We start from the raw sequence: 25,155 nt of genomic DNA, 5'->3' as shown, positions 1-25,155 counted from the left end.
CGTGACCCACCTGGATGAGATGAGCTGCGCTTTCCGGGCTGCCGTATCGGAGGTCGTGGCCGTTGACGGCTACGATGCGGTCGTCCTCCTGCAGCTGCCCGTGGCGGTCGGCCAGGCCGCCGTCCAGCACGCTGAAGATGAACACCCCGGGCTCGTCCGCCTTGTGCACCAGCTTGATCCCCAGCTGCTCCTCGGGGCTGCTCTTGTGCAGGGTCACGTGGAAGCTGTCCCGCGGCCCGCGGGCGTCCGGGGCCTGCGCGCTGCTCCTGCCCCGGACCTTGTCCTCGCGCAGCACGGTCAGCCGCAGCACCTGGCAGGGCTGGCGCAGCAGGCGCAGGGCGTAGTTGTGGGGCACGCTGCTGATGTCCATGCCGTTGACCTGCGGGGCGGAGCGGGCGGAGGGTCCACCGTGGGGTCGCTCTGCCTGCCCCAGCCCTTCCTGGGGGACTCCTGCTGCGCCACCTCCTCCTGGCCCCAACAACCTGGTCTTCCCACGGCGCTGCCCCCTGCACCACCTGTCCAGGCCCCCTCTGTCCGCAGTCCTGCCGGAGTAACCGGCCCACCGGCTTACCAGAACCTGATCTTCGCCTGCCTCACCTGACAAGCTGCTTTTTAAAAATTTTTTAAAGATTTATTTATTTGTTTTGAAAGGCAGAGTTACAGAGAGGGGGAGGGGGAGGGAGGGGGAGAGGGGGAGAGGGAGGGGGAACAGGAGGGGGAGAGAGAGGGGGAGAAGGAGGGTAGGGGGAGGGGGAGAGGGAGGGAGAGAGGGAGGGGAGAGGGAGGGGGAGAGGGAGGGGAAGGGGAACAGGAGGAGGAGAGGGAGGGGGAGGAGGGTAGGGGGAGGGGGAGAGGGAGGGGGAGAGGGAGGGAAGAGGGCGGGGAGAGGGAGGGGGAGGGGGAGAGGGAGAGAATCTTCCATCTGCTAGTTCACTCCCCAAATGGCTGCAATGGCCAGAGTTGTGCTGATCTGAAGCCAGGAGCCAGGAGCTTCTTCCAGGTCTCCCACGTGGCTGCAGGGGCCCAAGGACCTGGGCCATCTTCTATTGCTTCCCCAGGCCACAGCAGAGAGCTGGATCGGAAGTGGAGCAGCCAGGACTCAAACCGGTGTCCATATGGGATGCCGGCACTGCAGGTGGCTACTTCACCCGCTACGCCACAGCGCCGGCCCCCAAGCTTGTTTCTTAGCTGATGGGGTTGGGGAGGAAGGAGACAGGGAAGGCTCGCCCTCGGTTCAGTCCCGCGGTGACACGGACGCCGCCTCCAGCCAGGCTGCCTTCGCCTTTTCTTTCCAACCTCTGTAACGGAGCTTTAAGCTCTGGGTTCTACCACTGTGTGCACGCACACACACACGTGTGTGTAAGAGAACGTACGTGACTGTATGCGTGCAATCAGTGCTCGTGCGTTAGTGTGTGTGTGTGAGAAAGACCCTGTGCCCTTCTCAGTGTGTGTGCGTGTGTGTGCTGGTGAATGTGTGAGTGTGGCTGTGATAAGGAGGGAGGTGTGTGGGGGAGAGAATGTGCCCGAGTGTGCATACGTGAGCAGGAGTGTAAGCTAGCATTTGAGTGTGCGTGTATGTGTGTGGTGTGTGAGTGTGGTATGTGGTGTGTGGTGTGTATGTATATATGCATGTATGTGTGTATGTGTGCATGTGTGTATGTGTATGTGTGTTAGTGTGTGTATGTGTGTTACTGTGTGTATGTGTGTGGTGTATGTGTATGTGTCAGTGTGTGTATGTGCGTGCATCAGTGTGTGTATGTGTGTGGTGTGTGTGTGGGTGTGGTGTGTGTATGTGTGTGTGTGTCAGTGTGTGTATGTGTTTGTCAGTGGTTATGTATGTGTGTGCGTCAGTGTGTGTATGTATATGTATGCGTGTATGTGTTTGTCAGTGTGTGGTGTGTGTGTATGTATTTGTCAGTGTGTGTGTGTGAATGTGTGTATGTGTGTGTATGTATTTGTGTGTGTGGTGTGTGTATGTATGTGCGTCAATGTGTGTATGTGTGTGCATGTGTGTATTTGTGTGTGTGCATGTGCGTGTGCGTGTGTGTGTGTGTGTGTGCGGTCCCAAGGGGATGCCCGCAGCACACTCGCTGTGCTCTCAACAAAAGGGAGAAAACCCACCCAGCGCCAGCCGACCGCTGAGACCGGAAGCCCCAGCCCCGCGCAAGGCTGACGTCTGGATGGCCACTCGGTCGCCCTCAGCGCAGCCTGGTCCTCGCGCACCAACGCTGGCCCGGCTGTGCCGCCTGCGGCCGGCTCCCTGGCGCTCACGGCTCTGGCCACGCAGGCCCGGCCCGGAGGCTGCGGCTGTGTCGGCCCCCACCCCGGAGGCCCCCGTCCAGCAGCAGTGCAGCCCGTGTGCCGGGCGCTCCGCAGAGAGAAGCCCCGTCTCGGGTTCCCCGGCGCCAGGCCCACTTCTGGCCCTCACGGCCGGCCAGGCGTCGGGGAGGCTGGGATGAGCCTCGCGAGGCCTTGCTGGAGCGCACGGCCAGGCCCTTGCTTCCTGGACCGGGGAAGCAGGGAGGCCTGCAAAGACAAGGCTCACCGCCCTCCTCCCAGCACTGCGAGCAGAGCAGCGCCAAGGCAGCAGCTGGGGCCCGGGCACAGCCAGGTGGGGGGGTGGGGGAGGGAGGAGCTCAGGGCTGCCTGCTGGAGCCCTGGCAGCCCCTTTGCCTGCAGGCGCCAGTTGAAGACCACAAGAATTAAAAGGCGCTGCTCCGCAACCCTCCAGGCAGCCGGAGGTCCCGCCCCTGATGAGGAGCGGCCTGGCCGTGTGCTCTACCCCGGGCCTGGTGGGAAGGCGTTTCTCCTCTGTGTCAATCACTCTGCCCTAGCAGCGGCTCCCAGTGCGACAGACACTTGTCCTTCAGCAACCTGGAGGGGGAGGGGTGCACGTGACTGTGCATCACGCGGGACACCCACGGGCAGGGGGGAGTCTCTCGTCTGATAAACACTGTGGACCCTGTCTGATAAACACTCCCCTCCCTCTTTCTCTTTGGAAACCCCCCTTCACTGCTCTCCTGCTAGGAAGCCCCCGGGGGACAGCACCTCGGGTATGAGGCTCCTGCCTGTCTCCCCTGAGGGTGTCTGCGTCGGGGGGAGCGACTTTTGTTCCCATGGCTCTCCACTGAACTACAGGACAGCAGGTGACATTAGAAAGTACACGATTTCCCACGACTCCGCTCTCCGGCCAATGCCAGGACACGGGAGCTCCAGTTGTATCTTACTAAGGCTGCCTGGGAAGGGGAGGTGGGAGGAGAGAGGGCAGAAGAAAGAGGAGACGGGGAAAGGGCCAGGAAGATGAAGAAGGCTGAGAAGGGGGAGGGGGGCGTGGGGAAAGGAGGGGCAGAGACGAAACCACACAGAGAGAAACCTCTGTGTAGGGGGAGGAAGGGGAGAGGCCGGCGGGGCGAGGGACCTGTCTCAGCTCAATCACAACTCGCGCCTGAGAAGTCCTGAGAACACACTAAGTATGCAGAGCGACGAGCCACACCTGCTACGCTCCCTCGTCGAGCCACCCATCCGTCTGTCTGTCCGTCCATTCTTCCTCCTTTCCACTCAGCTGTCCACTCATCCTCCCACCTCCCTCTCTCTCTCCCTCCATCCCTCCCCCATCCATCCGTCCATCCCTCCCTCCCTCCCATCTGTCCATCCATCCCTCCTTCCCTCCCATCTGTCCATCCATCCCTCCCTCCCTCCCATCTGTCCATCCATCCCTCCCTCCCTCCCTCCCTCCCTCCTATCTGTCCATCTATCCCTCCATCCGTCCATCCCTCCCTCCCTCCCATCTGTCCATCCATCCCTCCTTCCCTCCCATCTGTCCATCCATCCCTCCCTCCCTCCCATCTGTCCATCCATCCCTCCCTCCCTCCCTCCCTCCCTCCTATCTGTCCATCTATCCCTCCATCCGTCCATCCCTCCCTCCCTCCCATCTGTCCATCCATCCGCCCATCCATCCATTCCTCCCTCCCTCCCATCTGTCCATCCATTCGCCCATCCGTCCATTCCTCCCTCCCTCTCTCGCTCCCTCCCTCCCTCCCATCTGTCCATCCATCCCTCCATCCGTCCATCCCTCCCTCCCTCCCATCTGTCCATCTATCCCTCTCTCCCTCCCTCCCTCCCTCCCATCTGTCCATCCATCCCTCCATCCGTTCATTCCTCCCTCCTTCTCTCCCTCCCTCCATCCCTCCCTCCCATCTGTCCATCCATCCACCCATCCGTCCATCCCTCCCTCCCTCCCATCTGTCCATCCCTCCCTCCCTCCCATCTGTCCATCCATCCACCCATCCGTCCATTCCTCCCTCCCTCCCTCCCTCCCTCCCTCCCTTCCTCCCATCTGTCCGTCCATCTGCCCATCCATCCACCCCCCGCATCCGTCCATCGGCCCCTCCGTCCACATCCCGTTTCAGGCTGGGACAGGTTCCCCCACCTTCAGCACGATGTCCCCCGGCAGGAGCCGGCCGTCCCTGGCGATGGCGCCGTCGCGGTAGATGTGCTGGATGACCATGTGGACCAGCGGCGTCTCGCTGCCCCCCACGAGCCTCATGGAGAGGCTTTCCCGGGGATGCGCGCGGGTGATCTTGACGCTGGTGACCTCCCCGTCCGGAATCAGGTGATACAGCCTCGGATAGGCTGAAAGGCACACAGGCGGCGTTTGTTAGACACCCACCCAGCGACATTTCCACCGCTCATCTCGCCAGAGCCCGGTTCAGCCAAACAGGACCATTCATCGCTCCCCGTGGCTGCGTTCCACTCACCGCCTCTGTGCCAGCCCAACTTCCTCTGCCTGGAATACTTTTCCAACCTGGGCCGAAACCCAATTTTCCCTTCAAGTCTGTTTGAACGATCCCTCTCCCTGGCTCTCCCTGGCCGCCCCGTTCCCCATAACCTTTCTATTATTTTTATTGCACTCCATTTCCAACGATCGCCATTCACGCCCATTTCTCAGGCGCCCCACGGACCCTGGAACCCTGAGGCGTAAAGTCTGGCTGATCCTGCACACAGGTCTGAGCGGACAGGAATGAATGACCTCGTGGGCTCTATGGAACAAGCTGCAGTTCACCCCTTGCTCGCCGAGAGACAAGGCCACAACAATCCTGCTCTCGGTCATCCCCGATCACCCTGAAGGGCCCACCTTTCAGACACGAGGAGTCATCCGTGCCCCCGGACCCTGCTGCCCAGGAATGCACATTAAGAGACCTGCGTCGGGACCCAGAGGTGGCCAATGGCTAGCTGCAGGCGGGGACTGCCAACATCACCGAATTCAGAGCTGCAAGGAGACCCACAGATCACCTGACTTGTGTCTCCAGACTCTGTTTTTAAAAATGTATTTTATTTGAAGGAGGGAGAAGGCGAGATCTCCCATTCTGGCAGTTCACTCCCCAGGTGCCTGCAACAGCTGGGGCTGGCAACTCCGTCCGCGTCTCTCACATGGGTGGCAGGGACCCAACCACTTGAGCCATCACCTGCTGCTTCCTGGGGTGTGCGCCGGCCGGCAGCTGGGATCGGGAGTGGAGCTGCCGCCCTGGCCCGGGGAACTGTGCCACGGGACGTGGGTGTTCCAGCCAGCATCCGGCCACTGCTCCAATGCCCTCCCCTGGGCTCTGCTTTCAGCTGAGGGACCTGCCTTCCCCAAGAAACCTCTCCCAGCCCTGTGGCTCCGCCCCACACCGTGGCCACCTGGCAGCCTGGCAGTGAAGCCTTTACTTCCCAAGTGCGGCTGTTTAAGTGCCGTGAGGGGAAGGCGGCACCGGCCTGGGCATGGCAGAGCCTGCTGGTCTGCAGCACCAGCCCAGAGCCCGGCTGTCTGGGCCTCCGTGGGATCCCCTGCAGCCCCGTGTGGCAGCCAGCAGCCTGGAACAGCACGGCTTCTGCACCCCAGCTGGAACAGAAGTGCGCAGAGGGGTGTTGGGGATGGCGGCTCGGGCTGGAACACGGAGGCCGGGAAGCCTCTGGGCCCTGCCTCTGCGTTTGCCATCTGGAAAGATCTGACACCGCAGGCCTGGCTCTGATAAATTCAGAGGTTCCTCCGCCCCGACCCCCACCCCCGAGAGCGGGCTGCGGCAGGTGTGTGGTATAGGCTGGTGGCCGGGCCACTGGGCTCTGGAGCCCAAGGACTTGAGTTAAACCCTGGTTCTGCATTTCCTAGCTGGGCGACTGGGGGCTGGTGACCCAACCCCCTGGATCTCAGCTCACTCATTGGCCCAATGGGAACAACAAACCTGAAGGGAAGGGAGGGCCACGGGGGCAGGGGTGTGGCTGTCACCCCCAGTGATGGACGTCCCCCTGGAAACACGCCCCTTATCCAGCCTCGCCCAAGGTTCTTTTACCTTCCGGGCCTGCGATGTCTTCAGAACTGTCCCCGCCCTGGCCAGCGGGGCTGGCCACCGCGCCCCCACCACTCTTGGTCCTTCGGAGAGCACTCAGCGCGCGGTTGATTTTCTTAAAGGACCGGCTCCTGATGGTGCACCGCTCAAAGGGCCGTGCTGTGGGAGAGAGAGGAGAGTCGCTGTCCGTGGACAGAATGTCTTTCACGGGTGCACCCGGTCGGCCCCAGCGACTACCGCTGTGTGGCCACATTCTAGCGTCTGCTCACCTACAGGATCTGCTCAACTTTCTACAATGACGTGTTTGCAGCTTGTTGAGAAATCTGTCTTTTTCTTTCTTTCCGGGGCAGAACTGGCTAGAAGAGCATGTGCCCCGGGCAGTGCTGTGTGTGTGTGTGTGGGGGGGGGTGGGTTGAGGACCCCGCAGGCCCCACACCAAGGCACAGACACAGCCTTGGTGATCTGGGATCCTTGGGGCTTTGGTCTGCTTTGCAGACTGGACATTGGGTAAGCTGCCAAAACTACCCCAACAGTTTCCCGTTAAAGCAACATTCCTAGAACTGTCCATGGTGAGTTAGCCACAGAGGGCAATCCCAAGGCACAGAGCCCACCCCCGGACCACTGCCTGTTGGACTCACCCCTGACTGGGTTGCTGTGGCCGGTGTCGGCCACGCTGTTGGCTGCTGGCCCGTCCTCCACCGTGCACACGTAGGCAGGGTTGTCCAGGCCGGGCTCGTCCGCAGCACAGGGGCTGGAGGTGGCTGTGGCGGCCTCTGGGGACAGCGTCGTGGCTGTGAGGCTCGCGCAGCCGTCGGGACAGCCATGCTGGGAGCGCCGCTTCCTTTCCTTGGTCAGGCCGTAGTGGGAGACACCCTTGCAGCTGTGACGAGACCGGGGGACACGGTTGGGACAGGCTCCGGTGGGGCTGCCGTGGTCCAGTCAGAGCCTCTTACAAACCCCAGGGAGGGTGGGTTCCTTCCCCGCCCTCAACCTCCCTCTCCCCACAGAAGTGCTCCGCCGACATGCTGCACTATGACTTGAGAACATGATTGTATTTATTTATTTATTTACTTAAGATTGATTATTCGACAGGGAGAGACACAGACGAGGAGAGACACAGTGAGTGCTCCCACCTGCTGGTTCACTCCCCAGATGCCCTCCGCGGCCAAGGCCAGGGCAGGAGAGATCTGGGAGTCAGGAACTGGACCCAGCTCTCCCGCACAGGTGGCAGAAACCCAGCGACGGCAGCCATCGCCGCTGCCTCCCAGGCTGTGCAGCAGCAGGAAGCCGGAGCCAGGAGCCAGGAGCCAGGGACAGGCATCGAACCCAAGCCCCGTGATGTGCAATGCAGGCATCTGAACAGGAGCTGTAATTAACGGGCCGAATGCCCAGCCCGGAGAAGACAGCTTCTCAAGGCTGCTTATTGTCGTCTCCAAAGCCATCCCAGCAGCGGGTGCTGCACTGGTCACGATGACCACAAGCCCGGGCCTGGAGCCCGGCGATCCGCGGACGCCTGGGCGTGGCGACGCTTCTGCAGGGTTTGCTCTGACCCCGCCCGCTCCAGGTCGCACTCTCTGCTCCTCTGGGTTCTGCTCCCGCAGCACAGAACACAGAATCGGGCTCTTCCCAGGTTCCGTGTGTGCGGCCGTCCAGGACAACAGCATCGCTGTCACCAATAGCCCCAGAAGTTCACTTGGCATCTCCGGTCCCTGGGGACGGGCTGGGGGGCCTCCCTTCTCCAGCCTTGGGCTGCTCTGAACTGGCCCCCGTGCTCCTCCAAGAGCCCAGGCCCAGGGGCTGGGGCTCCCATGAGCTGAAAAATGTCACTCATTGCAGCTGGGAGCTGAAAACAGCGTTTACGATTTTTAACAAAGCCTATTCGTTCCCGCCCATTCATCATCCCTGGAATCAAAAAAACTGGCCGCTCCTAAGCCCCGCCCTTTGTGAGGAAGGCGAGCCACTGGGGTAATAGATGGACTAGGGAGAGACCGGCCGGGGCTCAGGTCGGGGCTGACGCAGTGTGGGTGTCGTGCAGGAGCCTACGGCCACCGCCACGGGGCTCATCACAGCCAGCGGCCCGGTTTCCGTAGGGAGATGGGGATGATCTCACTGTGTTGTGGTGAGGGTTCCACGAGCAGCCACGCCGGCTCCCACGGCTGTGGTGAGGGTGGAAATCACACCAACGAGCCCCTTTAACAACCGGCCACTTGCTGGGGTGGGCCTTCGGCCTAGCAGCTAAGCCACCTGCGCCCCATGTTGGGGTACTTGGTTGCAGTGCTGGCTCCAACCCTGCTCCAGCTCCCTGCTAATGTGCACCCTGGGAGGCGGCAGTGACGGCCCAAACAGTTGGGTCGCCGTGGCCCATGCGGGAGATGTGGGCTGAGCTCCCCGCTCCCTTGGATGGATGCGCTAGTTGTAAATTATTCTTATCAGTTCATTACACAAACCCCGGTGTGACTGAGCTTTATTAAGTACTTCTTTGAGAGCCTGTCTGGTGTGGTGGCTCACGTGTTGGACAGAACCAAACCTCAGCCCACAGCTGATCTGCGTGGGATTCACACTGCCTGTGGACCCAGGGAACCAGCAGGATGGGAGGTCCTGGTGTCTGGACCAGAGTCCTGGCCCTGCTGGGAGTTCTGGGGGAATTTGATTGTCCTGGCCACACTTCCTGTCCTGCACACTTCTTGCTGTGAGGGTTGATAGACATTGAATCTAGTTCCAAGCTAGACGCGGGGGTTCGCCCCTCATCCGCGTTTTGCCCTATGTGGTTTCAGTTCCCCCAAGAGAAACAGTTCATGAGCTTTAAGCCACCTGCTGTTCTGCGCAGCAAGAGGAGATGACGAGGTTGTGTGTGGTCATGCTCCCCCACCTGCGTCCAGCGTCTCCCTGCTGCCCGTTAGTCATCCGCAGCCGTCTCAGTCACCAGGCCGACTGCCACAGGATCACAACTCGCGTTCAAGTCGCTCTCATTTCACTTAGCAATGGCCTCAATGTGCAAGAGTAGTGATGCTGGCAATTTAATTACAGTCTAGGATTTTAATGGTTCTATTTGATTTGTTATTGCTAATATTTACTGTGCCTAATGTATACATCATAGATTTGTATAGAGAAACAAACAAACAACACAACATAGCGCAGGCAGAGTTTGGTGCGTCCAGCCGCAGTCTTGGGAACGCAGTCTCACCCTTGGGTAAGGGGGAGCACTGTGCAAAGTAAGTTCTCAACAGACTGCAGCTGCTCCCACAATTCATCCGTTCTAAGACGCTCGTTTGCCTACACTTGAACATGTCTGAGATCAAGATGCACGTGTGGCCTGCGCCGCGGCTCACTAGGCTAATCCTCCGCCTTGTGGCGCCGGCACACCGAGTTCTAGTCCCGGTCGGGGTGCCGGATTCTGTCCCAGTTGCCCCTCTTCCAGGCCAGCTCTCTGCTGTGGCCCGGGAGTGCAGTGGAGGATGGCCCAAGTGCTTGGGCCCTGCACCCCACGGGAGACCAGGATAAGTACCTGGCTCCTGCCATCGGATCAGTGTGGCGCGCCGGCCGCAGCGCGCCGGCCACGGTGGCCATTGGAGGGTGAACCAACGGCAAAGGAAGACCTTTCTCTCTGTCTCTCTCTCTCTCACTGTCCACTCTGCCTGTCAAAAAAAAAAAAAAAAAGATGCACGTGTGATGGACAGGGATGAGCAGTTTCGGTTGCCTGGCAACAGTCGCAACACACATGTCACAGCCTGGGCATGGCCAGCACGGACACAGGTGTTTGTCGCATGCCCTCTTGCTGCTACACCACTCTAAATATTTTTAAAAAGACTGCATTCTGATGACTCGTGGACATGAGAAGTCAGGGTATGTGTGTGTAGAGAGTCTCAGAAGCGTACACGGGGTACAAATCTGGCATCGCTGGAGCCAACATCCTCCCTTGGGGGAAAGGCTGCAATCCCAGCTCCGCTTGCCGAGGGACCGGAGAGCCTCTCTCTGCTCAGCAGGAGCGACTTCCCCAGGCCTGGGCCGTGGGACATTTTGTTATGAGGCTCGCTCTGCAGGGCTGACTTCCACGCCACACCACACCACCCAGGGAAGGTGCCACATGGGTCTGCATGGATTTTGAGGCCACAAGAGAGGCTGGCGTGCCCGGCCCACACACCAGGGGCCCACACACCAGGGGCACATCTTTAGAAGTGTTTGGGAATCAGCTTACGGGTGGCTCACTTCAACATCGCCTTTCCCTGTTGTACATGAAACCTGCTACTTCTCACAACCGCTGGCATCCTGGATGTGCTGAAATGTGGTTGGACATGAGCAGGAAAGGGCTGCAACTGCACGAGCCTGAACCTGAATGGGCTCGTGCTGGCTCAGCTACCCGGCGGGACGTTCAGCTCTGTGCTGGCAGGGAGGCGGCACTGCCCTGCTCAAACACAGCTGAGCGGTCGGTAGGGGGAAATTCACAACCTACAAGAACCACTGTGTGACGGAAAAAGAAGCCAGCGTGCACCTGAGCTGCACAAAGTCACAAAGACGTGCACGGGACACTTGCATGAGGCAGCAGCATCTGACCCGCAGAACAGGGGCCGTTCCTGCCAGTGGGTCTGCCCGTGGGCAGCGGTGGTCTTGACCGTGAACTAACCTTCTCCGTACCACTGGCAGCAAAGCCATAGAGGAGAAGAGTCTGTCAAACATCGGAATCCCAAGGCCGCCTCTTAAAGACACCACTGCTGCTCTCAATGCGTGGGGTTCCGATGACACAGTTTAGAGCCCAGGGAAGAAGTGGGGGAGCAGCCCCAGGTCACGGCTGTCCGTACCACAAGGAGGAAGGGCGCGGAATCGGGAGGCACCCTTTCAGGCTCACAACCTTCTGGTCGGACGAATCGGCGCTTAGAGCAGCTCGTGGTGACGTAACGCCAGCTCTCTCCAGCCGCTTGGCTTAGCCAGGGCTCAAGGCACGGAGTGATCCATGAGGTAGCGGCTTGTACTTACTAATTATCTCTTCTGCAGTGACTAATGCAGGGGCCTCTTGATTTATAAGCATGAACGAGGGAAGGCGAGGGGAAGGAGCTGATTAGCTTTGGCCGGAGCGTGGACATATGGTGAGCCCTGGGTTGTGTTCAAAGCAAGCAGGATTTATGCTCTCTTTTAGTTACTCTGAGCACTAAGTACTCTCAGGTGGTGATGGCCGTGAACTTGAAGGATGAACACACGGAACACAGAAAACCATTTTTCAACCAAGCCGCAACTTTGGATGCGCCGCCCGTTCAAAGAAAGGATTCTGAAAATCGGCTTCCTTGGTAATCATGGAGTTGGGAGATGAGCTTGCTGGTAGGGGCAGGCAGAGGCCAACCATCCATCTCTCCCCTGGAGGGGGCAGGGAGAAAGTGAACCCAGGTCCCAAAAGATCCCCACGCCTGTGAGGTCCCTGGCGATGGGGGTAGGGGTGAGGCAGGCTGGATCCAGGCAGAACCAGGGAGCCCGGAGTGGGTGTCCTCCGTGGAGTCGGCCACGCGGGCAGCACGAGCCAGTGTGCAGGCGCGCTGACCCACTTAGGGGACAGGGACAAGCACGGGCGGCAGGGAAGCGAGCCTCTGTGCCCCGCTCACGATGCTGGACCCACCCTGACCCCCCCATCCCTGGAGCTCCCCTGAAGTTCCCCCTCCCTGGCTGCCTCCACGCTCCGCTAGCCTGGAGAGCAGCAACTGCACTTGAAAACGTGGTCGTACTTGGACCCAGGGCTTGCACAGCTATCGGAGTCAGGGGCGGGAACGCGGCAGGCGGGGCTGGGGGTGAGCAGTGGGTCCCTTTGAAGGGGCGGGGCCCTGCAGGGCTGTCTTAGGGAAGGCAGCCAGTGTCTCCGGGAGAGCCACGGGCAGCTTCAACATTGGCAGCAGACTCAGAATTGTTAAAACATTGTGTGGTCCAAAGGAAACACACATGTGCTGGACGGAGCCGTCTCCAGGGCGGCCACCAACCTTGGGAGCAGAGGGGCTGGTCCACCTCGGCCTCCCCCGTCCTCCCTCCCTGCGCAGAGGTGAGGCGGCCCCCGTGCCCACCCAGGGCCGAGAGTGAGCCTGGACTCTCCAGTGCTCTTGCTGGGCATGGTCAAGGCTAGAATTCAACTGGAAGGTACACGTGGGCCCATGGGGACATAAGCAGGGGACACAATTTCTTTCCCCCTCCGAGGGCCCTGGCAAGGCCGGGAACGGGCAGAGTTCTCCCCACCCAGAGCTGGGTCTGGAGTGAGCGACTGGGAAGCTGGGTGGGGCATGCGCACTGGAGTGGGCCAAGCGGAGACTGCGGCCCTGGGGAGGAGAGGGCTGCGGGGAGGGAGCCGCGGCAATTCTGGTGCCTGGAGAAAGTCTTTGCCAGGGAGCCAGGGACCCCAGAGATGGAGGGTGGGCCTGGGGCCTGTGTGCCCAGTCCCCGACTCCATCTCCAAGGCCACGTGCCTGGCCTGGCCTCACCTGCTACCATCCAGTGGTGGGGAATGTCCTTGCAGGGTCACTGGGTCTGGCCCGGCCAAGGCTACCACACGCTGGACTTGAAATTCAGCCCATCTACGGCAGGCTACTTTTTCAGTTGATGATTCTGTATGGCCTACGGATGCTGCTAGAAATACCCAAATGGCCCTCGGCAGAAAGCAAGCATCCCCGCCCTCGCTGCATTGCGACCGCACCTGCCCGCGGAACCACGTCCTGGTGCTGATGGGACCGAGTCCCACCTCCCGGGTTGTCCCGGGCCTCCCCGATCGGTGCCACGTCGGAGTGGTGGTCTAGAAGCCAGCTGGGAGGCGCAGTGTGGACCCGCAGGGACACCGTGTGGGACTCCCTCGCTGCCCCACTGGCTCGGTCACCCACGTGGAGCACAGATGAGCATGTGGGGGCTGCAGGGGCAGGGCCTTGTCCAAGGCCACAGGGTGGAGCTGGGTCTGAGTCCGGGCGGCGGGCTCTTGCTCTCCCCGCTCCTGGCTGTTGTCCCCGAGCGTCCCCTCGGCTCCACGCCGTCCCTGGCTGACTGCCAGGTGCCGTCAGCACACCAGAATCCTCCTCACCAGCCGGCCCTGCCGGTTTCTTGCAGTGTCATGAAATCGAACCCGAAGTGCTTCCCACCGCACAGGCCCCGCCCCCTTCAGACCCATCCTTCTCTCTTCCTTCCTCTCAACAACCTGCAGTTGAGCGAGAAGCATCTAGAAGCCAGCGACTCGGCTCGGCTCCGTCCGTGCCCTATACCCCTGTGCGTTCCTCCTGCCCACATCCAGCCCCTACGCGTTCCTCCTACCCGTGTACTCAGAGCAGAGCTGCCACGGGTCCCTCGGGGCGGGCTCTCTGTCTCCCTCCAACGCAGCACCTGCGCCCGACGCGAGGATCGCCAGCCTCATCGCCACTTTCGCCGGCACAGCCTCCCCGCGCGGCCCCAGACCTGCCGCGTGGGCGTCTTCCCTGCCTGCAGGGCCCTGCCCCAGACTGGCCCCTGCCTTGCTCCCTTACCTCCCCCCGGCCTCTGGGAAAATTCACCCTCACCATCCTCCGTGCAAAGCCGCGGCCGCTTTCCTGGCACGCCCTGCCTCCCCTCTGCTTCCCTCTTTGTTGGTGTGTGTAGCCTGCCAAGGGCGGGCATTTGGGTTTGTTCATTGTTCTATCTCCAGTGCCCACCACGGTGATGGCAAAGCCAAGGTGCTCGGTTGGGCGTGAACTGCTCATCTTCTCGATTTATGTTATTTATTTGAAAGTCAGAGTTAGAGAGAGAGAGAGAGAGACATACAGAGATAGAGGAGAGAGTTCTTCCTTCTGTTGGTTCATTCTCCCAAATGGCTGCGATGGCCAAGGCTGGGCCAGGCTGAAGCCAGGAGCCAGGAGCTTCCTCCAGGTCTCCCACGCAGGTGCAGGGGCCCAAGCACTTGGGCCATCTTCCACTGCTTTCCCAGGCCACAGCAGAGAGCTGGACCAGAAGTGGAGCAGCTAAGACTGGAACCAGTTACCAAATGGGATGCCAGCACTGCAGGCAGTAGCTTAACCTGCTACACTACAATGCTGGTGCCCTCCCATACTTCTTTAATAATTTTGATAGAATTTTATATTTCAGGGGCTGGCCCTGTGGCGTAGCAGGTAAAGCTGCTGTCTGCAGTGCTGGGATCCCATATGGGCGCTAGTTCGAGTCCCGGCTGCTTGACTTCCGATCCAGCTCTCTGCTATGGCCTGGGAAAGCAGTGGAAGATGGCCCAAGTCTTTGGGTCCCTGCACCCATGTCAGAGACCCAGAAGAAGCTCCTGGCTCCTGGCTTCAGATTGGTGCAGCTCTGGCCATTGCGGCCAATTGGGGGAGTGAACCAGCGGATGGAAGACCTCTCTCTCTCTCTCTCTCTCTCTTTCTCTCTCTCTGTCTCTGTCTCTCTCTGCCTCTCCTTCTCTCTCTGTGTAACTCTGACTTTCAAATAAATAAATAAGTCTTAAAAAAAAAGACCCCAGTGTCATAGGGTCCTTCAGGTATAAAAAGAATTATATATGTCAAACAATATTTGAGAGATGAGAGAGAGAGAGAGAGAGAGAGAGAGACCTTCTGCCTCCTGGTTCAGTCCCCAAATTCCTGTAACAGCTGTGTGCAGGCGAGGCTGAAGCTCGGAACCAGGAATTCAGTCTGGGTCTCCCACGGGGGAGGCAGGGAAGCGACTCCTTGAGCCATCACCTGCTGCCTCCCCGGATGCACGTGAACAGGAAGCTGGAATGAGCAGCGGAGCTGGTACTGGAACGCAGGCGCTCCGGTGTGGGACGCGGGCGTCCCGAGCCGCACCTTAGACCCTGTGCCAAAGCCTGCCCCATTATGTGGGCTGTAAGACTATTATGCATGTAACAGGAATAAAGAGAAATGAATACCATATGCTTTCTCTTGACGAATTCTGCCGGCACAGTGGGGTTTTTTTAAGAGTGATAATGAAATGTGTGTTTTTTGTTTTTTTTTTTCAATTCAAAGAGCATCAATGGATGACTTAAGAAAGCCGGCGCAGGAAGTGGACAACGCAGGCTTCTGTGTTCAGAACCGAATCTCGCCCACCACCCTCCAGCGACGTGACTTCAGCCAGCTCCTCCACTCCTCTCCGCCTCGTTTCCCATGTGTGGACTGGGCACAGTGACGTCCACTCCCCGTGAGGGTTACGGATGCCTGCCAAGTGCCCAGCCGTCCCTGGACTGCAGCTGCAACCCATCAGCAGTAACCAGCGCGAGTGCGAGGCATCGAGGCACAGCGCTAGGCACCGTGGATGCAAAGAAAGCGCCTCCCAGCGTGTGCTGGCACGGACGCAGAAGCACACGACCGGGGGGGGGGGGGGGGGGCGGCGGAGTTGAGCAGGGGCCACCCACGGTGCTCGGGCGATCTGGGAGGGCTTCTCAGGGGAGGTGAAATCAGAGCTGAGTCTGGGAGAACCAGACTGGCCTAGCAGACCAGGCAAGAACAACACACGCCAAGGCCCCCAAGACTCAAGTCCACAGCAAGTGCGCGGAGGAGTGGCTGTGGCAGACTCTGCCCCAGGTGACGGTGACAAGGAAGAGCAGGGCTGAGGCGACACCAAGGAGCAGACGAGGTGCTGGGTCCCGGACACCTGACCACAGTCCACGTCTCCACTGCTGGGGTAGGCGGGGCTAAGCCATGCCACGCGGGAGGGGACAGGAGCGGGCAGGAGGGAGCAGTGCCCCCCCCACCCTGTAACCCCTCCCACCCCCGCACTTACACCCTTGGAGGTGACACGTATGGCGATCGCTCCCTTTCAATGCCCGGTTTCCCCAACAGAAACATGCCCCCCCCCCCAGAGGCGCGGGGGAGGGGCTGCCCGACAGGTTCTGCAAGCAGTTATTATTTTTTTTTAAAATGCTTTCAATTGTGTTGGCCCAGATTTGTTTTAATAGCTGCTGGCTGTTTTCTTTTCTTTTTTTTTATTGGGAGTAGGCAGGCTATACATTTTAAAGACATGATAACAACTAATATTTTGTAATTCCTTTAATGTAAAGCACCAGAAATCTGTGTGTATGTGCGTGAGATAAAAATAACTGTCCCAGTCAACTGTTAAACCAGCCCCAGTGGGGTTCCCGCGGCCCACCCCCGAGAAGGGCCCACCCTTGCTAATTGAGTCCGGACCGCGCACTTGGCAAAGCCGCGCCTCTGGGACGCAGGCGCCCCAGGCCTCCACACTGAAGTCTCCTGGGGTCTCTCGAGCCCATGCCAGAGGAGTATTTTCTACATTTCACTCTCCAAACCTGCGGCGTGGTGTAAGAACTTCAGATAAAGTCCTGCCCAGTTTGAGTTATTCCTTGTACCCCTCTAATTTAAGACCCCCAAGACCTCGGATGGAAGGACACGGCCACCCACATAGCTCCCAGAACTACACGTGAAAATAACCACTAGCATTCTGTGTGGTCACGAGTGAAGGAATTTCCAGTTAATACGTAACAGAGGTCGACAGAGGTCATCGGTCCAGCAAGCCCACGGTAGACCCTGAGTGTGAACTTGAACCTGAATGGCCCTGCTTTGGAGAGCCGATGGGCTTCTTGCATCACCACCAACCACAGACTGCTTCTCCTCATTAGCCCCCTTCATCTGCCTCCACCCCACTGGGAGAACGTCCCCAGCTCGTCCCACCACCCATTTCCCTCGTCCATGAACACCAGAAGAGGCAAACTCAGAGCTGGACAGCCCTGTGGAAGCAGGGGCTGCTGGCTCCCAGGCTCCTCCCAGAGAGGAGGCGACAGGTGCAACGTGCCGGGGAACACCACCGCCAACCGAGGCCGGCCCACTCGACTAGGTGCACCCAAGATGCCAACATAGCACTGACTTTCGGGCGGTGGGGGCAGCGAGGAAGAGGCAGCACCTGCCTGCACCCCACGCTGACTTCCCTTTTGCTCTCTTTTTTCTCTTAGTTTCCAGAGTGGGTGTGAGAATCCGCGGCTAGAGCCTGCCAGCCTTCAAAGCTCAACTCACAAAGTCATAGCCAATGCCTCCCGGCGATTCTCATCTCCTCCCCGTGGGACACACCCCCTCGGGTGCCCACTTTGCCTATGAGAGACTAAGGCACAGAGAGACTCGGCTGTTCTCCTGGGCTCACACAGCCGGCAAGCAGAGTGCTGGGACCTGGACAGCACCGTGGTGGAGACGTGCACCCTGGTGGCTGGTCACTGGGAGGTGAGGGACACGAAGCCGCGACCTATCTTCATGGCCACTCCCAAGCTGCTGCTGCAAGGGGCACGGACGTTCTGCTCTGATCACGGCGGCACCTTTGGCCCACGGTGGACGGGCAGGAGCTGCGAGCGCCACGCGGCCGGGCTTGGCTTGTGCCCGTCATCAGGGCCAGGCGTCAGGGCCACCGGCTTCCCCTCGGGCTTGCTGTCTCCCTGCCACACTTCCGGCTGAACAGAAACCCGATGGGCACCTCCGGGTGATGCACTTCTTCTACCTCTAGAGGGAGCCCCTTCGCCCAGGCACCCCGAAGTCACACTTAGGGCAGGGTTTGTGGGTGGAGGGGAGGCTGGTGTGCCCCTTCCCTTGCGGCCAGGAGCGCCTCTTCCCTCCCGGGTCACAGCAGTGCTCGGGGTGGGCACCGTCCTATCAAGCACCACCCCAGCTGGGTTATTTTGTTCCCATTTCACAGATGAGGACAATGCGGCTTAGAGGTTAGGGTTATGACGCAGCAGGAACGTGGAAGAGCTGAAGTCACACAGAGCTCTCCTGGGATCTCGTTGCTGGCTTCAACCTGGTATCTCTCCATCAGGTTACACTGGGGCTGGCGCTGTGGCACAGCGGGATAAAACCCCAGCTTGCAGGGCCGGCATCTCATATGGCTGCAGCTGGCTGCTCCAATTCTGATCCAGCTCTCTGCTGTGGCCTGGGAAAGCAGTAGAAGATGGCCCAGGTCCTTGGGCCCCTGCACCCACCTGGGAGACCTGGAAGAAGCTCCTGGCTCCTGGCTTCGGATTGGCACAGCTCCAGCTGTTGCAGTGATCTGGGGAGTGAACCAGCAGATGGAAGACTTTCTCTCTCTCTCTCTCTCCCTCTCTCTCTCTCTCTCTCTGCCTCTCTGTAACTCTGACTTTCAAATAAATGAATAAATCTTAAAAAAAAAAATTAACACCCCCCCCCCCCTTCCACGGGCTGGGCAGTTCTGAGCACTGTATCCACTACTCATGTAATTCTCATAACAACCTAGTGAACTAGGGTGGTTACTGCCCCCATTTTGAAAATATGGAAACTTCACGCGAGGTTAGCTTGCCAGGGCCCCACAGTTAGCATCCAGGAAGAGCCAGGACCATCAGGCCCCAGATCACTGGGTCAGGCCCCGCACGGCAGCCTCAGGCGGAGCTCAGAACTCAGTAACCCTATAGTCGGCTGAGTTTTACACTGACGAACTAGCGTGGCCTGCAAATGACGGCACAAATATCCACGTAGGCCTCAGCAGAGAAAAGGGCCCCCATCCAATTCCAGGGGGCGGGCAGCCCGTTTCCCCGGGGCGGACCTGGGTCTTGAGAAGCAGTTTCCAGTTTTACAACCGGCCAGCTGGGGCTGACGTTGGGATGTAGCGGCTGAGCTGCCACGCGGATCCTCTCAAGTCCCAGCTGCTCCACTATTTTTTTTAAGATTTATTTATTTATTTACTTGTACAGCAGAGTTACAGAGAGTCAGAGGCAGAGGCAAAGGCAGAGAGAGAGACAGAGACAGAGAGCGAGGTCTTCCATCCACTGGTTCACTCCCCGAATGGCTGCAATGGCCGGAGCTGCACCAATCCAAAGCCAGGAGCCAGGAGCTTCTTCTGGGTCTCCCACCTGGGTGCAGGGGCCCAAGGACTTGGGCCATCTTCTACTGCTTTCCCAGGCCATGGCAGAGAGCTGGATGAGAAGCGGAGCAGCCGGGACTCGAACCAGCACCCATATGGGACGCTGGTACTGCCCGTGGCTGCTTCACCTGCTACGCCACAGCGCCAGCCCCTGCTCTATTTGTTCTTCTCCTTCTTCTTCTTCTTCTTCTTCTTTTTTTTTTTGACAGGCAGAGTTAGTGAGAGAGAGAGACAGAGAGAAAGTCTTCCTTCCATTGGTTCACCCCACCCCCCAAGTGGTTGCTACTGCCAGCACGCTGCACCAATCCGAAGCCAGGAGCCAGGTGCTTCCTCCTGGTCTCCCATGGGGTGCAGGGCCCAAGCACTTGGGCCATCCTCCACTGCACTCCCTGGCCACAGCAGAGAGCTGGCCTGGAAGAGGGGTAACCGGGACAGAATCCGGCGCCCCGACTGGGACTAGAACCCAGGGTGCTGGCGCTGCAGGCAGAGGATTAGCATAGTGAGCCAAGGCGCCGGCCCCCTGCTCTACTTCTAATCCAATTCCCTGCTAATGCACCTGGGAAGGCAGCAGAGGATGGCCCAGGTCCTTGAACTCTGCCTTTCAAACAAATCAATAAATTTTACACACACACACACACACACACACACACACACAAAAGCTGGTCAGTCCCAGGCCAAGCAGAGGAGCGAGTGATCTGCACGTGGCCAACGCAGAGTTTAAGGTCGGAGTTGTGATCCACAGGCTGTGTACCGTGGCACCGTGCTGTGTGGCCGTCCTCTGTTTCTCCCCCAAACGCGATGCCTTCCTTCCCCTGCGCTTAGACCGACGGTGAACCACCAGGGTTTGCCCAACCCCTCCCTGGGCCCGGTGTCACGGCTCCCACAGCCACATGAGGCTGTGTCCTTGCTCTGAGCCTGGCCGTGTGTGGTGGAGAGATCCCACTTGGGCTCTTTTGGGCCAGATCTTGTTGCATGAAACAAACAAAACTCGAATTTTTCCAGTTTCCCTGTGTGCTAAATGTGCTTCTTCCCCCTTTACCATGCAGTCCCAGGAAGCAAGCTTACTCCTCTGTAAACCATATTTCCCTTTCCCCAAGCTGTGTTCTGCAGAGGGCGGAGCAGAGTGATGTTCTGTCCCTGGGGCGGAAGGAGCTGATTCTACACAGGGCGCTCCAACAACTCTGTGCGGAATGGAATTAAGGAAGTTCATTGTGGGGGAAAATTTTGAAGTGCATGCATGTTTTCTTCCTAATACGTATTTCCAGGATCTGATTGAAGACATCCCATATCAAATGTAAAAAAAGCTATAAATATTATAGAATGCACTTGTACATACTTAAGATATCTATATGTATAGGTGGGTACGTATATTAAGATGCATAGATGTAGGGCTGACACTGTGGCACAGCTGGTTAACGCCCTGGCCTGCAGTGCTGGCATCCCATATGGGTGCCGGTTCATGTCCTGGCTGCTCCACTTCTGATCCAGCTCCCTGCTAATGTGCCTGGGAAGGCAGTAGAAGATGGCTCAAGCCCTTGGGCCCCTGCACCCCTGTGGGAGACCCAGAAGAAGCTCCTGGCTCCTGGCTTCAGATCAGCTCAGCTCTGGCCATTGCAGCCATTTGGGGAGTGAACCAGCAGATGGAAGACCTCTCTCTGTCTTTCCCTCTCTCTGTAATCATCTTTGAAATAAATAAAATAAATCTTTTTTTAGAAAGATGTGTAGATGTATTTGTGTGTGTATACACATGCACCTACATATTCAAGAAGCTTGTAGAAACTCCAAAATTTGTAGAAAAATGGCCTTAGAAGATACATTTTTGTTACAAAAAACTTTGCAAATGCATGTGGGTTTTTCATAATGCGCATTTTCACACCAGCTTTTTGCAGACCCAGCACGCCATACCAGGCAACTGAAAATCTCTTCTCCATCTCTCTCCCACCAGGCACAGCTCTCAGCTCTTGCTCTGCTCGATTCTGTTCACTGGGCACCGTCCCGGCACTCAACAAGGCTTCTCATGGTCAGGCCAGTGGACAACTGCCCCTCGTCCCATCAGCCCCATCCCTGCCACGGGCCCTTGTCCAGGCTGGCCGCCATGCAGACAGACCCAGCTTGCACACGCCGATCTCACACTCGCCACTGAAACTCCGCGGGCAGCTCACCTCTCCGAGCTCATGCATCCGTTCCCTCCAGGAATAGCGGGGAGATGACTGAAGTCTGCAGGCCACGGGCACGAGAACCGGTGCTCCTGAGCCTGCCCCTTGGCTGGTTAGTGACATCACGGGCAACTAGACAGGCAGGGGGCAGACAGGACGGTGGGGCCCCGGCTCAGCCCAGGACCTCAGCCCTCATTTCACACTGATGCTGCCCTGGGTCTCTTCACGTAGCGGCACCCCTGAGAGCAGGTGTCGGGACGCCCGTGCTTTCCACCATGCCTCCAGGTGCAGGGCATGACCGACAGTCACGAAATCCTCCTCCATTTTGTTACAAATAGAAATAGTCCCCCCCACCACCACCACCTTTTTTTCCTAATTCCAAATGTCCTTGAGGTTCAGAGAAGACAAGTTCAAAAAGACAACTAAAGAAGAAAAAGAAGAAAACCTATAATTCCAACCCAGTGGAGGCTCCTCTGTTAGGGTTCGGTTTCCATTCTCTGCAGGCAGGCTCGTGAGTGCAAGCACGCTCACGCACACACGCACACACACAGGATTCTGCACTGTTTTGCCACATTTTTAAGGACTGGGCTTCCTCTCCTATCTGATGGGGCCACCTGGGAAGATTCTAGAACTGCAGCTTCAGCAGGTACCCCGGGTCAATTCAGGCCGACTCCCCACGGCACACTGGTGTGAGTCAGTACAGCTCCCAGGTGATTCCAATGTGTAGCTGGGGTTCGAACCCCAAACCTCCCCATCCCACTGCTTGAATCACACACATTGTGCTTAGAACTGACCGTCCACTGCCCAGACACTGCTATGTGAATTCCTGAAATCACTGCACGGTTGACATGGGGTTGACCAGGTGTCCCGGCTCCCAGCGGCTACTGAGTTACGCCCTGATCTGACCTGCAGGCAGCAGTGGGAAAATGTGTGGGTGAAGACTGAGGCAGTGGGTGGGGCTCCTTTCTCCACTGCGGGGACACTTGGACTCGACTGGGGAAGAGTGATGGCTGCCTTCCACCTCCTCCACTGCAGGAGCTGCAGGTGGAGAACGGGGGGCGACTTTGGGGATGGATCAAGGAACACAGCTTGGAAAGGAAATGGGGTAAGGTTGGGGTGCCCTGCGCACTTAGCCATCGGTCTGCAGCGTCAGCCCGCACAGAACATCTTATCCAAGACGCCAGCAGTTGCTTCTTACAGTTTTATTCACTTGCACAATATAGTGAGACAACCCCAGGCAAACAACCCACGAAGGGGTGGTCAGTCTGATCGCGAAACACGCCCAAAGCGTGTGTCTTACTCAAGCATATGCTGAAAGACCACTGGCACGCAACAGCGACGGGTTTCTGCGCCGTAAGATAAGCCGCATCGAGACTCTCTTCCCACGCTTTTAAGTGGCTGACCCCCTGGCATGAAATCTACGGGATCCTCCTCAGTCCCTAACAATGAAGCTAAGATCCTGCCGGAGCCACGCCCAGGGTCTGATCTGCGAACACTCGCTGACTGAGCACGTGGGGATGCGACGTTAACGCGATTCTTGAGTCTGTAAAACCATTCCTGCCTTGACAACCCCACATGAGAAGTGAGTTGGCTTCAGGGACACCTCTGCTTTTCCGTCATCTCGCTGGTCCACGCTCGCCACTCCCCGCCCCTCCCCACGCACACACACCAAGGGTATAACATCCCCGAGGGGACGGCAAGGCCTGAGGGGCTCTCTGGGGGTGATTTTTGGTAAACGGAGGGGAGGGCTCGCACAGGGCAAAGGCTCCCTCTTTGCTGTCACCTCGGATCCTGCACCGTGTGTGGCTTGGGTTCCTTGTTAAATCCTAAGCATGGTCTAAGCTCCCCTTTCTCACACGTGGGAGCTTGCCCACTTAACTCCTTGTCTATTGACCTCTTTAGGAATCCGATAGTCCCGAGGGGAGAAACGGCGAGGTAGGGGAAGAGAGAAGGAAACCAGAGTGAAACCCAAACTTGGGTCACGTTGCCAGCCACTCAGTTATTGCTCAACTTGCCCGGGGGTGCGATCAGCAGAGAACCAAGCTGAAACCCATGGGGTCAAACATTTCAGTTATTCCAGGAGTTAACCGAGGCCCCGGATGAGTCAGGGCGACACGACCTTCCAGACTGTCCAGGTCACGCCTGCACTCATCTGCCAAGAGAGGGAGCAGCAGTCTCGGGGGTGGGGGAGAGCTGCTGAGTTTACCCCAGCCAGCAGTCGGGTCTCCACACCAGGGGATCGGTGCTGGTGTCCCTAGGGTCTCCACTCCTCCAGCTACTGTACGTTTTTGTTAAGGTGCTAGGCATCGGGTTAAGCTGCTGCTTGCAACACTGGCACCCCGTATCAGAGCGCGGGTTCCGGTCCTGGCTGCTCCACTTTCAAGGCAGTGCCCTGACGTGCCTGCGAAAGCAGCAGAAGGTGGCTCAAGCGCTTGGGTCCCTGGAGAGCGTGAAGGAGTCCCAGGCCCCTGGCTTCTGCCTGGCCCCGTGCTGGCTGTTGCGGCCATTTAGGGAGTGAACCAGAGGATGGATGATCTATATCTCTCCCTCCCTGCCCCTCTGCCTTTCAACTAAATAAAGTAAATCTTAGAAAACATATGCTTTCATTTATTATATGTTGCTGATCATAAATACGGAGGGCTTCCGGCTAGATCAAAGAACAGGATTCTCCCAGGAACCTTGCAAGGAGACACCAACCTGGGCATGGGTTTGGAGTCCTGACAGGGACTAAAAGACTACGCTCGAGGGAGAATGCTGCATTTCAAAACTGGACAACGATCACCTCAAGCTCTCAAGCTGTGCGACGTTCCCAACGTAAATATTGTATAAAATTGTCGCTCCCCGTCTTCGTGGAGGAACGACACAGGACCCTGCGCTGTTCTTCTGTCTGCTCGGCCCTCCCCGGGTTTGCTGCTGGTTCTTCCCAGGTTGGCTACTGACCCTTCCACCTCCGTGGAAGGGCGGTTCCCCCTGCCACTTTCCCCACTTCCGCGGGGGAGCGGCACACCGCCGGCCGGCTCTCTCGGGGGCTGCTCAGGTGTTCCTCAGGTGTTCCTGGTGCATGTTGTCTCTCTCCTCCTTTATAGTCCTCTTCCACCAATCCCAACTCTGCTACCCACACGCCAAGTACGCTGCTCTCCTCCAATCAGGAGCAGGTCCTACAGTTTATTGGTTGAACTGGAGGCAGCTGTGTAGAAGCTGTTTCCCTTCTCAGCGCCATATTGTGGGAGAGCAGATGCATAGAATAAGTCTTAATTCCAGTAACTCAGTCTAGTCCGAGTTGCTCCCCACAAAAATAACTTGCATAAACATATTGTATAAAACAACTTGTACAACATCAGACAGGGGATGGGCACTGGGCACGGTGATCAGATGCTGCTCGGGGTGCCTGCGTCTCATACGGGAGCCCTGGCTTCAAGCTCGGGCTCTGTTTCTGGTTCCAGCTTCCTGCCATGTGCACCCTGGGAATTCTCACCTCCTGGGCGTTGGGGGAAGAGGTCTTTCTGTTCTCTCTCCTTCTGTGTCTCTACCTCACAAGGAAGATCCATACACGAAAGAGAAATAATAAAATCAGCTTTTGTATCTCCAGGGGAAGACAGACCCAGACCTGGGACACACGTCACTCTGCAGCCAGGTGGCTGGAGACCCTGGGCCCGCTCTGCTTGCCGATTGCCCTTGAACGCCCAAGGAGGGCTCCGTCGCCACTGCTCCCCTCTCCCGCTGCTTGCCTGCCCGGGGGCTTGGTGATCGCAGCAGAGGATTTAGTGAACCAGGAAGCTGAACCGGCGCTAAGAAAGTGATTTTCCTTGCCACTGGCTTCAAACTCTGGCTGCTCGGCCCACTCTTATATTGACCAGCAAGTGGGTTCCACAACAGCG

General features: G+C 58.3%; 1 protein-coding gene across 2 annotated transcripts in view; it reads right to left on the bottom strand.

The window, feature by feature from the left end:
- Positions 1-25,155, bottom strand: part of LNX1 (ligand of numb-protein X 1) — a 101,203-nt gene that overhangs the window by 29,134 nt on the left and 46,914 nt on the right. For both annotated transcript variants that reach the window (XM_070048114.1, XM_070048115.1), the window contains 4 exons: positions 6,965-7,206; positions 6,330-6,485; positions 4,430-4,632; positions 11-379 (listed from right to left, as the gene is read on the bottom strand). In XM_070048114.1, the coding sequence (XP_069904215.1) occupies positions 11-379; positions 4,430-4,632; positions 6,330-6,485; positions 6,965-7,206 (970 nt within the window). The remainder of the gene's footprint in view (positions 1-10; positions 380-4,429; positions 4,633-6,329; positions 6,486-6,964; positions 7,207-25,155) is intronic.

The sequence above is a fragment of the Oryctolagus cuniculus genome, chromosome 8 (assembly GCF_964237555.1).
Source record: "Oryctolagus cuniculus chromosome 8, mOryCun1.1, whole genome shotgun sequence".
In the NCBI taxonomy this organism is placed as follows: domain Eukaryota; kingdom Metazoa; phylum Chordata; class Mammalia; order Lagomorpha; family Leporidae; genus Oryctolagus; species Oryctolagus cuniculus.
The sequence above is the reverse complement of the archived record's forward strand: the minus strand, read 5'-3'. Positions and strand labels throughout refer to the sequence as shown.